Raw genomic sequence first — 12,315 nt, forward strand, 5'->3', positions numbered from 1 at the left:
AAAGAGAGAATTCTCAACAGAGGAAGCTCAAAGGGCTGAAAGACATTTAAAGAAATTTCAACATCACTAATCATCAAAGAAATGCAAATCAAAATGACTCTGTGATTCCGCATTATACCCATTAGAATGGCTAAGATAAAGAGTAATGAAGACAGCTTATGCTGGAGAGGATGGGAAGAAAGGGGATTGCTCTTCCACTGTTGGTGGGAATGCAAGCTTGTATAACCACTTTGGAAATCAATATGGAGTTTTCTTAGAAAATTGGGAATCAATCTCCCCCAAGAACCAGCTATACCACTCTTGGGCACATTCCCAAGGAATGCTCAATCATACCACAAGGGCACATGCTCAGCTATGTTCATAGCAGCATTGTTTGAGAATTCCATTTTTTAAGATTTATTTTTTTACCTACATGTGTATTTGTGTCCAGGCATCTCTGTGCAGTACCTGGTGGGGCCAGAAGAGGGCATCAGATCCCTTGGGACTTGAGTTACAGAATATGGTTAGCTACCAGGTTATATCTGGGAATGGCATCTGTGTTCTCTGCAACCAAAAGTAGTGGTATTGACTGCTAAGTTATCTCTCTAGCCACATTTTCATTTAAAATTTATTTTGATACATTTTAGTTAAAATATATTATGTGACTTTCCGCCATCCTTGTCCTTTCTCCATGCCTTCTCAAATTCGTCGCTTCTAATTTCTTCCTTATTAAGTATCTGTGACTAAGGATGGACAAATATGTGAATACAAAACGCTGAGTCCATTTCTGTTGGTTTGTGTATATATGGTTTTAGAGCTGATAACATAGCATTAGATATGCAAGAAGGGAGCTTGGCCCTGCTTAAGGCTAATTCTCCCTTATGCAGAAGAATTCACAGAAGTATGACCCCAAAATGAGCTAGGCTGCCTTGGATATGATACAGAGATTTTGAATGTTCATTTTTCAAGCATGGTTGGATTTAGAGGAGAGAGCTACAGTCCAGCGCCAAAGTCAGCTTTAATATTTTCTTTTGTTTTTTTTCAAAACAGGGTTCCTATGTATAGCTTTGGTGCCTATCCTGGATCTCGATCTGTAGAGCAGGCTCCTGGGTGTCCTGTTACTCACTATTGGGTGTGATTGAACTTTATATTTGGGGGTAAGAGTGAACAGTCACATTGAGTGTAGAGGAGGAAGGATGGACAAGTGGGTGAACATGTGGATGGATGGATGGGTGGATGGATGGATGGGTGGGTGGGTAAATGGGTGGGTGGATGGATGGAGGTGTGGGTAGATGGATGGATGGATGGATGTGTAGGTGGTTAGATGGATGGATGGATGGATGGATGGTGGATGGATGGGTGGGTGGGTGGATGGATGGATGGGTGGGTGGGTGGGTGAATGGGTGGGTGGATGGATGGATGGATGGATGGATGGATGTGTGGGTGTATGGGTGAATGGGTGGATGGATGGGTGGATGGATAGATGGGTGGATGTGTGTGTGTGTATGTGTGTGTGTGTGTGTGTGTGTGTGTGTGTGTGTGTGTGTGTGTGTGTGTGTGTGTGTGTGTGTGTCTGTGTGTGTGTGGGTGGATGGGTCTGCCAAATCAACTGCTCTTGTTTACCAAGATCAGTGACAAGTGTGACTGGCATGCCTACAAGGGACTGCCTGTCCAGTGTCTCCTCCCCTCTAACTCCAGTAAGTAAGGAGAGTGTTACTGGGATAAGCCTGGTGAGGGCTCCTTGCTTATAAGTCAGAATTGAGGTCGAGGAGGTGACCTAGCCAAGGAGAATGCAGGAAGTGGGACAGACATGGATCAGCACATGGGGTTTCATGAACAGGACCTCCACAGAGAAGGTGGGGGGATTATTGGCATCAGTGGTTGTACAAGTTCAAGATTGCAGAGCAATGTCATGGTGATTCCTGTTTACTGCCATGACCATGAACAGACTCATCTTGCAGCTTCTACAGGAGTCTGTTCAGTGCCCTTCACCTCCCAGTGGTGTGAAAGCCCTGTCCCTCTCCCAATGTCTCCTTCTAGGCAGTTTCTGATCATCCCCTTATTTGCTTGTTACTGATATTTTCATGGTATCCCAATCTACAGGGTCATGAAATTTTTCATGTTTCCCCTGCTCAGGGTAGTTTCTAGGAGCCAAAGAGGACTTAAGAGTGGTCTGAGGGTCCACTGTGATTTATTGGGTCACCCTTAGTATGGAGACTGCCTTTCCAAACAGGTGACAATCCACACCACCTCCCCTCCCAACTTGGAAGATCCACTGCCCTCCCCACACAGATCCCACCTCTGTAGGTTTCTACCTTAGAGTCCCTGATTGAGAGGCTGGGTTTTGTGGTGCATGACCAGACTAGAGCACTCAGATCTGAGTTTGAAGCTAGCCTGGGCTACAGAGTGAGACTCTCCCTCAGAACAACAACAACAAAAGCACAAGTGCTTGGGAAGCTGAGAGAGCCCTCTGAGTACCCTGGGCTGGCCAGCAGCCTTCCTGGAGCTGAGAACACAGAACTGGGTCCCTGACTCTGCTTTCACTCCCTGCTGGCCTCTCTAGAGGATGACTCTGGAGAAGCCTCCTCTCAGGTAGGAATTGGGAAGAAAGGCAGGACAATCCCTGCCCTATGCACACACTCCCTCCCCACTCCCCCACCAAGGAAGAGACAGAAAATTTGTCACCTCAACTCTGGGATCTGCTGCCACCCAGTGGCAGTCCTACACACCACGACAGGGGGGTCGGGATGGGAGTTGCTAAGAACTGATTCAGACAGAGGAAAAGACTGGCCACATTCCATGCCCCGCCTGGGGTCTTCTGTGTCTGAGGCTTCATAGGGGATAGAAAATTTCACAGAGGACAGTAGAGCCTGGGGAAGGGACCTCAGCAAACAGTGGGAGATAGGATAAATAGGGTGGACTCAGGGACCATCACAGGATGTCAGGGGGGAGCCCAGCCTGCTGATGGCTGGGGAGCTGGTTACAGTGGGATCCCTGAGTGGATCCTAACTTAGGCCTCATGTCATACATCCATCCTCCTGTGCCCACACCAGAACACGGTGTCCAGCCATGAAAAGCGAGGGGCCCCCAAGAAGCAAAAGGCACCCCAGTCTCTAGCCAGCATGCCTGTTCCTGCAAGAGAAGGGGCTGGCCTGGGGTGGGAAGGGTCTCTGCTTCACACTCAGGATGGTGTAGCCCTGGAGACCTCACCTAAAGTGGCTTCCCTTGGTGGGGAGGAGACAGGATGATCAGGATGCTTATGAGGAGATTGTACGTCTGCACCAAGAGAGAGGCCGGCTCATACAGAAGATCAAGGGACTGGAACAGCACAAGGAACGAAGGAGAAGGGAGGTTAGGAGGCTGCACGGCCTGTGGTCTGAGCATGGGGAAGCTATTCCTTGGGAAACTGCCCTGGCCATCATGGTTTCAATGGGGACTACCCACCTATGGGAGCAAATGAAAGGGAAGGGCGACAGGAGAGAAGACAGCAAGACTGAATTCTGATCAAGCCACCAATCTTTATTTTTCTCCACATGGCTTATATAGCATAAGAGGGGAAGGGGCAGGAAGGACGGAATGGGAAGGGACATGGAAGGCATGCAGAATGTGGGAGATATGCAGGTTGTGTAACTGCAGGAAGTCTGCTAAGGTCACTGGTCAGGGGACATTTGTTCTGTTGCTAGGCTACCTGACCATGGAATGCTCTTTACATTAAGTTGCCATGGCACCTGACTGTGGAATATTCTTATCTTTGTGGCCTCTGGTAAGTAAACAGGTGTTACTGCTCTGGGGAAGGGCAGTGGGCTTATGACTTGTTCTCTGGCTTAGATAGTACTTTCCACGGTTCATGTTTGGTTCCTGAAATCTTGGTCCCTAACAGGACACCATACCCCTACCTTCCTCCCCTTCCTTCTCCCTCAGCTCCAGACACTTAGCCCTTCACTGGCCTTCCCTCATGGTGGGCTCTGTCCTGCCCCAAGGCCTTTGCACATGGTGTTTGCAGTAGAGAATTGCTGTCTGCTGGCTGTGCCCAAGGCCACCTTCCTCATAGGCTCTGCTTATTACAGACTGACACCTCGACAGCCCACCTTATTTAAAATTCTACCCTCATTTTCAGCTTCCTTCAATTCCACCATAGCTCTCCACCACTCTAAGGCATGCCCCTGAGGGCAGGCTCTGGTGAAGGGGCCAAGCTCAGAGAGGATAAACACTGGATGAATGACTGGCCCATGTTTAGGAGTGAATAAATGAGTGAATGAATGAATGAGTGAATGAATGAATGGCCTGGAACAGGGTCTGCTATGGAGCAGGCACTGGGTTAACACACCTTGAGTGAGTGGGGAGAGGACAGAATGGGGTCTGGCGCACAGCATAGACGGTCATTCAGAGTGGCACACAGTAGGTGCTCAGTGTATGTGAAGAATAGAGTCATGGCAGGCACACACTAGGTGGTGCATGACTATCCAGCTCTGTCCTGCTCCGACCAGTCCCAACCACTTCTCCCCGCAGCCCCTGGAAGAAGAGGCCAGCTCAGTGCACAGTCTGGAGAGGCAGGTAGGTGTGGAGGGCCAGTGCTTGGGAGGGTCCAGGGTCCTTAGATCCCAGGTTCCAGGAACTTCCGGTTCTGGGTCGTCAGGTCCTGAAGTGCTGATGTGGACCTCTGCAGGTGCAAGAGCTGCAGCAGCTGCTGGGGGAGAAGCAAGAGGAGAAGGACAACCTGGGCTGGGAGGTGGAGAGCCTGCAGAGCCACCTTTCCCTGCTGGAGGTGAGCTGGAGCCCAGGAGGGCGGGGCCAGGGGTTAGGGTGCTGCTATGGGCATAGGGTGAGAAGCTGGACAGTTTGGTGTCAAAGACTGGGGGAGGGACCAGAGGCTGGGTGGGGTTGGAGTCTGGAATGGGAGTAGAGGTGTGTGGAAAGTCTGAGGACAAGGACAGAGCCATTACCAAAGTGTGGAGCCAGTGCAGGGAAGGGGCAAGGGGCAGGGTCACTACACAGGAATGGGAAGGACCAAGGCTGGGGTGGGTGGAGCCAGGATCAGTGGGCGGTGCTTGACAAGTGGGGCTCAATCTTTTTTTTTTTTTTAATTTCTTTTCGAGACAGGGTTTCTTTGTGTAGCTTTGCATCTTTTCTGGAACTCACTTTGGAGACCAGGCTGGCCTTGAACTCACAGAGACCTGCCTGGCTCTGCCTCCCGAGTGCTGGGATTAAAGGCATCTGCCAACACCACCCGGCTAGGTGGGATCTTTTGAGGTGCCAGACACCATGGTGCATCCAGGATGTACCGGCCACACATGATTTCCACAAACTCACATAGCTATGAAGATTTCTCCAAACATGCACTGACACATGCATCCCACATGCCCCACAGGTATAAATCTTCCAATCATACACGGTTCACATACCTCCATACTACACCCATATACTGCTCAAAATGTGCAATTAGAATCAGCAAGATCGACTAGCTGATAATGTGGCATGTTGCTCACCCCACTGACCTGAGTTCACTTCCCCACATGATGGAGGGAGAGAACCAAATCTCAAGTTGTTCACTGACTGCTACCTATGTACTGTGGAATATGTGCATGCTGGTGCAGACACACACACACACACACACACACACACACACACACACACAGTCACAGACAATTGTGATAAAATATCTTTATAAGTGAGCAATTATGCAAACATGCATAGAGATGGTCCTCTCTTGGGAAGGTGCTGGTATTCAAACCCAGAGCCTTGATCATATGCTAGGAATGTCACTCGGTGGTGAGTGCTTGCCTAGCATGTGCAAAGGCCCTGGTCCACGCTGGCATCTCAGTAGAGCGTGGAAGGACATGTTGGATGCTCAGTGAGTAAAGCCACAACCAGTCGGGTGTCTCCAGGGTGCTCTGTAGATATATGAACACCCCAGTTTTAGAAGGTAATGTGGGTGTCAAGGGGCAGGACCTGAAGGTCGACTTTGAACCACACAACTAGAATGACAGAGAGAACACCAGCTATGATGTAGCCACCATGCAGGACGAGAAGGGTTGAGATGCCTGACTTTCCAGGCGTGTTCTGACACCCCCCCACCCTGTCCCCACTGTTACCCATCTGGGATTCTGAGGGGATGGGGAGGGCAGAGTCATGACCTTGCACACAGGGGTGTGATTCCAGGGGAGTGGCACATGCAATGTGTGTTCCCCTGTTTGCCCAAGGCAGTGCTAGGTCCCTGCTGAATGGCTCCTGACCCCTGTCCCTGATGGTGTGTGCTCCCAGTCCGACTTAGGGCTCTTCCTGACCCTGCCAGGAGCCGAGGCTGTGTTGTCAATGCCCCTTCGTCAGTCAGCTGAGGAGCTGGTGGCATCCATTCAAGAGCAGGTGGCTCAACTCACCAGGCAGAACCAGGAGCTGCTGGAGAAGGTCCAGGTAGGGGAGACTGAGGCAGTGAACAGCTCTGGGGAACTGGGTGTGGGCTGGGAACATGGTAAGGCTGCTTCTTAGCCTGCCTGCCTCCCCATCCCCAGATTCTTGAGGAGTTTGAGAAGGACAAGGTGCAGATGGCAGAAGACAGTCAGCCTGAGGTATTCCCTCTGTTCTTTTACGGCTCCCTGAGGGCAGAGCTAGAGCAGCTCCAAATGCAGCATGAAGAAGACATACATGCTCTGCAGCAGCAGCAGGACGTGACCAGAGGCCATGGGGCAGAAGAGAAAGCACACAAGGAGAGCAAGGACAAGGGCACCACCTCCCAGAATGGACCCAGTTTCCCAGAGCTCAAGGGCACCACATATCCAGAAACCACAGCCAACGGCACTGGACCCCAAGCCGGAGGCTTCAGTGGGCATTGGGAACACAGAAGCCAGTGCCTCAGTAGTGGCACCCATGGAGCTGGAGTCTGTAGGTTCAGAGGTCACAGGGAGAGATGGAGTGGCAGTGGAGGTCATGGACACTAGAACAACCATGGCTCAGGCCCTAGAGGTGAATGCTGGAAGTGACCTTGTGGTGGCAGAAGTCACAGGAGTGGAGGAGAATCTGGGAATGAAGGCTAATGGAGAGCATGTGGTGCAGGATGGGCTCACAGGGACAGGGATTAGAAACATGGAGGCCACGGTAGTGAAAGCCTCAGAATTGCAGGATACCGGAGTTCAGGCCACAGGAGCAGAGGCTGTGGCAGTAAAGACCATGGGAGTGCAGGCCACAATGGCAGTGGTCATAGGAGTGAAGGTGACAGGAGATCAGGTCACCGTGATTGAGGACATAGAAGTAGAAGCCACTGGGGTGCAGGCCACCATGACAGAGGCCAATGGAGCTGAGGCTACGTGTGTTAGTATTTAAGTGGCACTAGGAACATCGACCCGAATACGACAAGACCACAGAAGAGTTTTTTTAAAGAGGATAGAGGTGACAGGCCTGCATGAAACACACGTGGGTGAGGAGATAAGGGGTCTCATGCAAGATGACACCGGCTTTTTAATATTGGGCTGCGCATGCGTACAGGGACTCCTGTGGGTACTCCATGCATGTGTGTAGATTACATGGCTGTGCGCGCGCATGCTTTACACAACCATGTAAGGCCAGAGTCCCTGTCCCACGAGATGTCTGACCTGGAGGCGGCTATTCTGAGCCGGAAATACTTCAGCGGTCCGCCGGGAAAGCCCAACCGTGTGGACATGTAATCTCTATCATTCCCGACTCTCATGTTTTAAAAAAGAAAAAAAAAAACGTGGATAGATGGGTATGGGACGCCGTTTCTCTCAAAGACTGCTTTAGGATGAATGGTGGAGGATGATTGGTTTTTGGGGGAGATGGGGAAGCTGTCTCCTGAAGTTCTGGGATGAAATCCTGTAGCTGTGTTCATCCTCCAAGGTGTGGCTGGTCCTAGGATGAGATCCTGCAGCTGTCCGTCCTCCATGGTGTGGCTGTGAACCTTCTATCTGACAAAACACTGGTGACATAAAATGCTTAGACAAAAGACTCATTATTATTTTGTTTTTGGAGTTGACATTTATCTGAGGTAGATCTATCTGGTCTGTCTGGTTGGAGACATGTTAAAGGTGGCTCTGAAGTTTTAGTACTCTGCTTAATTCTTATCTGAGACAAGCCTTATTTAAGGCAGTTTATTTAAGGCACCTGTTTGTTTTGCTAGTTTAGCGTTTGGGAAGCACAGGTGATCAGTTGCTGAGTATTGAACAGTGATAGATTGTTATAGATCATGGCCCTGTCTGTATGCAAATGAGAAACACAGGTGGTAACTTTGAAATGAGACAATGAGCTCTTAGTTGGAAATCTTTCTCATTAAGTAACTCTGAAAGTACAATTAAATCTGGTGAGGTAAGTAAGGCTGTCCTCTGTTCCCGACAAAAGAAAGGAGGAGTGACATCCTAAAACTCCCAGGTCTGAGTCAATGGCTCTGGTGATCAGAAGGAATGAAACTAATCACTTCCCTGCTGAATTCTGGGTTCCCTGCTGTGTCTGTAGCCAAGCCCAGGTTTGCTGGAGGTCTTAGCTTGCTGTATCCATGTGTCTTGGCGCCTGGGGGCAGTCAACTGATTGGTTGTCTTTCTAGGCAGCACAAGGACAAGGCTGTTGAATGGCAGGGCAGGGAATTCGCTAGCCTGTGGCCTTTTTCATTTAAAACAGGGACCCAACAGGGAGTGCCAGCATTTGGCAATTTTGTTTTCAGGCTTTTCCTTCCTGGCACACCTTAAATGCCACAGATGACTCTTTTGCCCTTGGGGTCAGGAGCCTTGTTCTCCAGATACTTAACTTTTAGCCGGGAACAAGAGATGCATTTTACTCTATGTCCTGATTTTTTCCTGACGATTGGTGGCTTAAGGACAGCTTTTGGAAGATCTGCCAGTAGGCAGACTGTGAACTGATCCTTTGGAAGACTTGCTTGAGGCTATAAACTGATTTTTTTTTTTTTTTTTGCTTAGGAGCCATCCCAATTATTGTAAACTTAATTGTTTAGATCTCAGCTGCTTTTAGACCCATCTGTGATTCTCAAGGCAGTTTGAGAATGAGTGGGTGTAGTTAAGGTGAGTTATGGCAAGTCTTAGAAACTGCCCAAGCTGGGGGAGCTGGCATGCAAGCAGGAAAGGACAAGCGACAAGGTCTTCCAGGTGAGCGCCTGTGTCAGGACGCCCTTATGGTGTATTTCCGTGTGGGCCTGGGCGTCTCTGCACATGTGCAGTATCCTTGAGGCCAGAAGGGGGTCCCATACGCAGGAACTTTGAACCCGAGTCACAATGTGGGTGTTGGGAACTTAGCCTTGGTCTTGTACAAGAGCAGTTGGTGCTCTAACTGCTTTGCCATTTCTCCAGCCCTCAATATTTCTATTTTGATTTAATTTGTTCTTATGGGTGTGCACACACAGTGTGGTGGAAAAGTCAGATGGCAGCCTGTGGGACCCAGTCTTCTCCTTCCACTGTGTGGGTCCTGAGGACACAACCAAAGCTGTCAGGCTTGGCTGCAAATGCCTTTAGCAACTGAGCCATCCCAAGCCCTGGTCTTTCTTACTGCTTTTTGGGGTTTTGTTTTTATAACAGAGACTCAAGTAGTCCAGGCTGACCTTGAACTCTTGACCCTCCTGCCTCCACTCCTAATTATAGGGATGGCAGGTCTCACCCCGACCTGTTTATACAGTGGCCTAGTGCATGCTGGGCTAGCACTTTACCCACAGAGACCCATCTGAGCTGAAAACATTGATGTAGCCGACTTGATGATGCACAGAGCACATGGAAATCTGTCACAACAAAACAAAATGCAAACAAAAACCTTCCTTACAGGGGAAAGTGTGTATGTGTTTTGAGGCAGTCTCTCTCAGTTGTCTGGGCTGTTATTGAACTCACATGTAGCCCTCAAACTCGTGATCCTCCTGCCTCAGCCCCCTGAGTACCTGGATCTCAGGTTTTCACCACCAAGTGTGGAAGCTAGGACACAGAGAGGCTTAACTACCTGTCCAGGGACACACAGCTAGTAACCAGAGGTGCATGGCAGGACCAGAATGTTCCCAGGGTTGGTGGCAATTCAGAACCTTCCTGGAGGTGGAAAGCTATCAGCTCAGCATGGAAGGGTGGGGAGAGCCCCAGGACCCAAGCCTCTTTGGAGTCTAAATGTCCCAAGAATCACTTGTGGGCTTGGGCTTCAGGTGCAGCGTGAGGCACTGTTTATGAAGAGCGAGAGGCATGATGCCTAGGCCCAGCTGGCCACGGCTGAGCAGCAACTCCAGGGGCTTCATACAGAGGCTGAGAGGGCACGCCAGGCCCAGAGCCATGCCCAGGAGGCCCTGGACAAGGCCAAGGAGAAGGACAAGAAGGTGGGATCCCTCCTGCTCACTGTTGGGGCTCACTCAGCCGAGGTTACCCAGAACTAAAGAACCTTCTAGCCCCTGCTGTCATGTGACACCAGCCCATTTATCACATGGGAAAGGGGGTCACAGAAGATGCTCCAAAAGGCAGTTGTAACCATGGTAACTGGTGTGGCTCGCTCACTGTTCTCTCTAATTATCCATTGGAAGTAACAGGAACAGAGAGGCTAATCCACTCATACAAGGTCACGCCACTAAATGGACCATAAACTGAGATTCCAACCCAAATTTCCCATCTGGATCTTTTAGAAGATTATTAAGTTAATTGTTCTTCTTTAGTTGGAGTCTAGGGCATGCATGTGTGGAGGTCAGAGGACAACTTGCCTGCATCTGTTTTCTCATTCAACCATGTGAATCCCAGGGATTGAACTCAGTAGAGATACAGGCTTGTCAACATGTGCCATTACCCACAGAATCATCTGACGGTCCCTCAATTGTATCTTTTTCTGTGTGTTCTTTGTGTGCATGTGCATATGTGGAGGTCGCAAGTCAACCTTGGGCATTCCATAACATGAGATTAAAATCCAAGTTGTGCTTATGGGACTGGAAGAGCAGGGTGTTTTTCTATGAAAGGCCAAAAAGAGAAATTGCTTGCAGAGCTGGAGGCTGTGTCTGTTTCCTGTTGGCTGTGAGCAGACAGGGCTATGTGTTGATAAAACTTAATTGATAGACAGCCAAATGTTATTTGGAATCCCTCCAAGGGTCACAAAATAGACTTTCTTTGGGTTTCTTTTTTCCACCCCAAACATTTGAAAACTTGAGGAACATTTTTCAGCCCTTCGGCTGTACAAGTACAGTTCCCAGTCAGTTCAGCTCCTGGCCCAAATCAGTGACCCTTTACCCAGCTGCCCAGCCAAGGAGAAGAGGTCCCTGTCCCTGCCTGTTCACTCATGGAGTTCCCCCACCCCTCCAGATCACAGAACTGTCCAAAGAAGTCTTCACAAGAAGGAGTCTCTGAAGATGCAGCAGACAGCCCCTGCAGGTTCCCAGGAGGAAGCCCTGCATGCCCAGGTGGCAGCCATGCAGCAGCAGATGAAGGAGCCACTCTGCAGCAGGGGAGGGGTTATGGGAGCAGTCAGGGTACAGACAAGGATGGCTGGCAGGATTCAGGCTGGTCAGAGCACCACAGGGTCATTTCCCTGACTCAGGCATCAGCAGCCACCAAACATGGGGTTTTACCTCTGGTGGAGGTATGTGGGTGTGTCTCACTGTGGATGGGCCTCACTTTCCAATTTCTCTTCCCATTCCTCTCCTCCCCACTCCCACTCCCATTCCCTCCCTCCCTCCCACCTTTCTTTTGAGCTAGGGTCTCATGCAGCCCAGGCTGACCTTGAGCATCAGATCGCTCTGTCTCTCCCATGTCCACAGGCGAAAGGCCCTGGAGCATGGTGCTTTGGAGACTCTATACCATACTCATCTCCTGTATGCCATGCAGGTGAGTCCCTGCCTCTTGACTCCATCTTAGGGTGCCACCACCTGGGACTCAGTTTCCCCTTCTGTTTGGGACAGGCTTGTGGGTTCTGGGAACATCTCTGTGTATAGACCTGTCTTGTGAAGTGTTGACTCCCTTGGGTTTGAGTAGGGGGATTTCCAGGGCACAGGGGAGCACCCAGCCAGTGCACCAGGGTTTGCCTCTGCCTTTGTCCCCACCACAGGGAGAGATGGATGAGGACATGCAGTACATCCTCAGCCAGATCCTGCAGATGCAGTGGCTGCAGGCTCAGGGCTGCTGAGGACACAGCTCAGCCGTTCAGTCTCCATCCTTCACCTCTGTAAGCTGAAGCTACAGAGACCACCTTCCTAATTACCCTGGGTGATGAATGGGACTCATCATGCACTGGGAGGCCAGCCTGAGACCTTACCAATGGTACCCAGCTGAGCCATCACTCCATGGCTACCAACACTCCCCATCAGATATGTTACAACTAATAATATTGCCACCTACATCACAACTGTCCAGCCAGGAGTATAAGCTCACTGCAAGA

General features: G+C 50.2%; 1 protein-coding gene across 1 annotated transcript; it reads left to right on the forward strand.

Annotated features, from left to right (window-relative positions):
• The first annotated feature begins 1,913 nt into the window (after positions 1-1,913).
• Positions 1,914-12,063, forward strand: LOC118576117 (ankyrin repeat domain-containing protein 24-like). The gene is given in 15 exon segments (XM_036176496.1): positions 1,914-1,979; positions 2,533-2,571; positions 3,033-3,113; positions 3,223-3,330; positions 4,489-4,533; positions 4,646-4,744; positions 5,959-6,010; positions 6,251-6,390; positions 6,489-6,809; positions 6,811-7,284; positions 10,160-10,279; positions 11,244-11,271; positions 11,274-11,370; positions 11,699-11,765; positions 11,986-12,063. Coding segments are annotated over 15 exon segments (1,815 nt in total).
• The last annotated feature ends 252 nt before the right edge of the window (positions 12,064-12,315 follow it).

Source organism: Onychomys torridus, unplaced genomic scaffold, assembly GCF_903995425.1.
Source record: "Onychomys torridus unplaced genomic scaffold, mOncTor1.1, whole genome shotgun sequence".
Taxonomy (NCBI): domain Eukaryota; kingdom Metazoa; phylum Chordata; class Mammalia; order Rodentia; family Cricetidae; genus Onychomys; species Onychomys torridus.